This window comes from Phocoena phocoena, chromosome 8 (genome assembly GCF_963924675.1).
Source record: "Phocoena phocoena chromosome 8, mPhoPho1.1, whole genome shotgun sequence".
Taxonomy (NCBI): domain Eukaryota; kingdom Metazoa; phylum Chordata; class Mammalia; order Artiodactyla; family Phocoenidae; genus Phocoena; species Phocoena phocoena.
The window spans coordinates 39324862-39330861 of NC_089226.1; the positions used below are offsets into that span (position 1 = coordinate 39324862).

Genomic DNA, 6000 nt, shown 5'->3' on the forward strand with positions numbered 1-6000 from the left:
TTTGATGTCCCAGTTGATGGATTATTATTTCAACATTAACCCCCTTAGAAGGCAAAAGGAAACTGCTTTATTCAGTTACTTGCATTATTACATGATAGTTGTTTAATGTCCTTTTTTGGAGAGGGCAGGGAGGAAATTGAGTGATATGTTCACATTTATAATAAAAAGGCATTTTGTAATAAAATCATATACATCAGTAGTTGCGGGCTTAAGGGCCACCCCCTCCCCAGCCCTAGAAAAGAGCCATAGTAGTGATGTGGTTCATAAAAAGAGAATGAGTGTGAATAAAGAGAGACTCCTCCATGCTTGCTTCATATGATCTGCTAACCATCCGTGTCACTGAGTAGGTTTAGTCACATAGGAATATTCCAAGGTCTTCTGGGGTCCTTCCAAATGACGGCATAGTTTGCATAGTACTTGACGACAGGAGGTAACCAGAGTTCATCACCAGTGTGCCAAACCCTGGACCCACTGAGGAAACAGCACAGCACTCCCATCTACAAACTGATGTGAAGCATTCTTGGTAAAGCTGCAAACTTGGAATTAGTGAAAGAATTACGGACTTCGAAATATCTCCACTTACTTGCTTCAGTAGTTATACTTAAAAACATAGACTTTAAATGGAGAGTGACCATTTTGTAACTGGAGATACATTTTATTTTTTTAGGACTATACCTGGGAAAATCATGGGTTCTCCCTGGTGAACAGACTTTATTCTGACATTGGACATCTTCTTGATGAGAAGTTCCGCATGGTCTACAATCTCACCTATAACACTATGGCCACCCATGAGGATGTTGACACAACCATGCTGCGCAGAGCTTTATTTAACTACGTTCACTGTATGTTCGGAATCAGGTATGGTCATCATGGAGACAGTTTTATATGTTTCTAAGTGAAAATTCTGGCATGCGTCTTACTTCCATCCCATTGAGAAATACATGCTTCTGGGGAGAAAATATTACATGTGGACTTCTGATTTTTAAAAATTAATTCTGTCTTATAGAAAAGCATTTTTCTCTGTTTAACTGTTACAAATCTTAACATGCATATATAACTATAGTAGTTAGAATCTACTAAGAAGGGAAAAGAATATCAGTAATCATTGGGGATAGGAGAGAATCACTCCATTTGAGAAACCTTACTGGACGAACTGGGCATTTAAAAATGTGTATATTATGTCCCTTTAGATGGCAGTAAGAAGTGCTGGTTGGTTGGTTGGTTGGTTGGTTTTTGGAGGAATGGTAATTAAGGTATAAATAAAACTAGGGTAGAGTCCTCCCTCATAAAGCCCACATAAGCTCACATAAGAACACTGAAACGGGGCTTCCCTGGTGGCACAGTGGTTGAGAGTCCGCCTGCCCATGCAGGGGACACGGGTTCGTGCCCCGGTCCGTGAGGATCCCACATGCCGCGGGGCGGCTGGGCCCATGAGCCATGGCCGCTGAGGCTGTGCGTCCGGAGCCTGTGCTCCGCGACGGGAGAGGCCACAGCAGTGAGAGGCCCACATACCGCAAAAACAAAAGAACACTGAAACGAAACTGTAAGTCAATATAAATTAGTGGTCTCTAAATTTAGAAAATTAGAATTGAGAGGACAGGGAGTCAATGAGTGAACGAGACTGAATGGTCTAATCAGGAAAGCTCTTTTGGAGAACATCCTTTTTGAGCTGGGTTTTGAAGACTTTTATGGAGAGGGATTTGCAGAAAGAGAAAATCCCCTTCAGTCAACTGAATAATACATTCAGTTGACTGAAGAAAATCCTCATTCAGTCAACTGAATGGATACATTCAGTCGACTCTATACTATATCCTTTCTGATATAGTATCAGAAAGCCTTTATGGAATGGAATTAAAATTCAATTTGTTAAGCAACGTGGTTTCTATAACTTTTTAAAAGATCCCAAATTTCCTGAAAAATCAACTAATAATGAAATAGTCCACCTAAAGGACACTATTACAATGGTAAATAATAAATCTGTTATTTGCCCATTTACCATTCTAGAAAGAATCATCACACTTTAAAACAGATATTATACCAACCTAATTAAGAAAAATAAACACTAATAGATTTTAATTCAGTTGCAATAAATATTTATTATGTTCAAGACAATAAATAACAAATATTATGGCGATTATTTTTCTCTGTTGGATGCTACTAAATAAAGTTTATATAAAATCCTAGAGGCTTTTTTTTTTTTTTTAAACTAAGCGTTATGTTTGGGTTAGAAAGTAACAGAAAATATAGAAGAGAAATCCCACAAGCTCCCACTACTACATTTACCCTTGTATCTGCCTCTGTGCCTGTTTGCTCTTTCTTCTCTCATATTATGGATGAACTGTCTATACTCCTATGCTCTTGGGCATAGAATCCCATCTCCTCTCATCTTCAGAAGATCCCTGTTCTAGCAATTCTCCCTTCTCCCTCCTGCATAATCAACTTTACTCTCGTAATCAGATCTTTCCCATCAGTATATAAGCATGCTATTATTTGTCTCATGGTCTCAAAAAACAAAAATCCTTTCTTCATCCTTCTATTCCCTCTGGCTATCGCCTCATGTTTCTGCTCCCATGCACAGCAAATCTCTTTGAAAAAGCTTTGTATGTCTACTGTCACCATTTTCTCATCTCCCATTTTCTTGTGAACCGACTGCAGTATCGGGCTTTTACTACAGTTATGTCAACAGAGCTGCTCTTACTGAGGTTGTCCGTGACCTCTGCATAGCTCCTTGCCATGGTCAGTTCTCAGTAGCATCTTCTTTGACTAGTCAGTAGCATTGGACGCAACTGATTATCCTCTCTTCCTTGAAATGGGAAGCCCTAGACTCCTGCCTTAGGGCTCAAATGTCAGCATCTCAGAGAAGCCTTCCTGCCCGCTCTATCTAAAATCACAATTCCCCTCCCAGCCTCCAGTTGCATTTTATCTCCATAGCAGTTATCACTATCTGATACATTGTATGGTTTTCTCTTTCATTTCTTTCTTTTTTCTCCAGTAGAATTTAAATTCCACGGGTCCAGTGATTTTTGTCTATTTTGTTCATTTGTGTATCACCAGTGCCTAGGGGAGTAACATGGCACATAACAGACACTCGGTAACTATTTGTTAGGTGAATTAACGAATGAGCTTTTGGTATTTAATTACTAGATAATTATTGTGTCTTGGTATAATTTTAGAAATCAGAAATTTTGATTCTGTCATTCTAAAGCTTGTTGTCATATTGCTTATAGGTATGATGACTATGATTATGGAGAAGTTAATCAATTACTTGAACGAAGCCTGAAGGTTTACATTAAGACAGTGACCTGCTATCCTGAGAGGACTACCAAGCGCATGTATGATAGTTACTGGCGTCAGTTCAAACACTCAGAAAAGGTGTGTTTCATGACTAAACCTTTTATCGCAGACAAATATTCAATATAAGAAGTAATGATTATGAAAAAATTATACATGAAAATATTAATAAGTTAGCTCCATCAAAGAAATGGAAGTGGCATTATCTGGCCATCTGTTTTTCTTTCAGTGATTTTAAATTAGGGTTTATTAACTAAATTTTGGTTCTGTGTTTTGCCCAGTGTGCTGTATAAAGTAAAAGTTTAGCATTGGCCTTTGAAAGACTGGATCTGAATATTGATATTTTAAAAGGACATTTGGGAAACTGTCCACCATCCTACTAGTAAAAATCAAACCTTCAGAGATGTTGTGTGAGCTATAATTGTATATTATTGTATGCCCAGAAGGCATATCCATTTAGAGATTCTTTCACTCTAGCCATTACAGTTAACCTCTTAGAACAAGGGTTTCTCACTCCAATTTGGTAATTTGGTATTTTGACAATATAATGGATTTGGATCTTTGAGCCAAATATGTTATTATATGAGGATATTTCTTTGGATTGAAATATATAGGAATCCTTAGTTAAGACCTAATAAATGTTAAGGATCTTTACCAATATACTAGTACAGTATAAGTATGGCTATAAATCCTAGGTCTTTGACCTTAAAGGCCACGAATCTTCCATTTATATCACAGTTTCTAAGCTTGAGAGTAAGAAAACCTTTTTAGGGTCCTAATATTCACTCAGTAACCGTATGACTTTGATAAAGAATGTTATGACCTCAATCCCTAGCAGACTTTCTTGAAGTCTTAGAGCCGATCACACATCGTATAAATACCCATTTGCCTCCAGCATCTCTCCGAGATGGATCGCTATGCTCTGCTTATATGTTTGCATTAGATTTTCTCCCTTTACTAGGTGGTATCTAGAAATTCTCCTTACTCATCAAGAGAAGAGATCCAGCAATACATCTAACCTATAGAAAGATATCAAAATAATCTAAATATATCACAACATATTTCTTTGTAAACATTTTGAAAATATGTGGGTATATAATTTAACCTATCGGGTGAGCTGTATCCCCCCCAAAAAAAGTTAGGTGCTTGTTCACAGCTGTATCTGAAAGACTCTAGGCAAGCTGTGCATATCTGAGTACCAGACACTAATTCCAAACTGCTTTAAACTTCACATTTTCACTTTAATATCTCCCAAGTACAGGCATACCTCAAAGATGTGGGTTTGGTTCCAGACCACTGCACTAAAGTGAATATCACAATAAAGGGAGTCACATGAATTTTTGATTTCCCAGTGCATATAAAAGTTATGTTTACACAATATTGTAGTCTATTAAATGTATAATAGCATTATGTCTTAAAAAACAGTGTACATACCTTAATTAAAAAAATACTTTATCACTAAAAAGTGCTAACCATCATTTGAACCTTCAGTGAGTCATAACCTTTTTGCCGGTGGAGGGTTTGAAATGTTGTGAGGGCTCCCAAATGTGGCACAGAGACACAAAGTGAGCAAACGCTGTTGGAAAAATGATGCCGATAGACTTGCTTGACGCAGGGTTGCCATAAACCTTCAGTTTGTAAAAAACACAGTACCTGTAAAGTGCCATAAAGCAAAGCATGATAAAACGTATGCCTGTAAATAGTAAGAAATGTTTTTAAAAGCTTTCCAAGGAATAAGCATAGGCTATAAGAAATGTGGGGCTGAGTTTTAGCCATATAAAATTTTACAAGTGGAAGAAAGTATAATTTGTAGGAAAATTGTGATTTGTAAAAATTAGTTTTATTTTATAACCCAAAAGATTGACTGGCTTTACATAACATCGATCCTAACAAAATTATTGGACTTTTTAAGACTTTAGGGGTCATTTTTACTGCTCGCTTTTTTTTAATAAACGCAGTTTTCTTATGAGTATTATATCATGTACATGCATAAATATGCCCAGGCGTGTGTGTTTGTATATGTGTCTGTAATACCCATGAAAAACATTTGTGAATGTCTGATATATGAAAAAAAAATTAAAGTTTTTTTCAGTTGTTTATGATGGTCACTAAATTGGTAACACTTTCATTTCTAGGTTCACGTAAATTTACTTCTAATGGAAGCACGGATGCAAGCTGAGCTTCTCTATGCTCTTCGTGCCATAACTCGGCATTTGACCTGAAGCATCATCCAGGGAAAATGTCAAATATGTGTAAAGACCTTTTCACATAGGATATACATCAGAAGCTGTTTGTGATGTAGCATCAAACATTACTCAATTCTCTAGTGTCAAAGTTTTAGCCGTTTTTTTGGGGGCGGCTGTAATGTGCAATGATGTATTTTCTTTTTTCTTGATGCTTAACATGACTAACAATTGCAAAAATAATACTGAGGAGCACTACTTGGCATTGTTTATAGTTGGGTTTTTGGATACTGATCATAAATCATGAACCTGGTTTGTTAATGCTTAACTTCAGTGCTTTGGGGTTTGTGTGTACGTGTATTTTTGTTCTTTCCTTTTTTTTTTTTTTTTTAAATATGGAAAAGCGCTTACAATCTGCTCAAGCAGTTGTTTTTCAGATATCGGAATTCAGCAATGAATGACCTCCTCTGGCCGTTCTAGAATTTTAATGTTGTGTCCTAAATCTGGTGGGGGAGAAGCATGCGCT

The 6000-nt window shown here is 36.9% G+C and overlaps 1 protein-coding gene across 3 annotated transcripts in view; it reads left to right on the forward strand.

Annotated features, from left to right (window-relative positions):
• The window catches only part of SESN3 (sestrin 3), a 65751-nt gene extending 60238 nt beyond the window's left edge, over positions 1-5513 (forward strand). For all 3 annotated transcript variants that reach the window (XM_065881939.1, XM_065881941.1, XM_065881940.1), the window contains 3 exons: positions 668-858; positions 3228-3372; positions 5427-5513. In XM_065881939.1, the coding sequence (XP_065738011.1) occupies positions 668-858; positions 3228-3372; positions 5427-5513 (423 nt within the window). The remainder of the gene's footprint in view (positions 1-667; positions 859-3227; positions 3373-5426) is intronic.
• Positions 5514-6000: the final 487 nt, after the last annotated feature.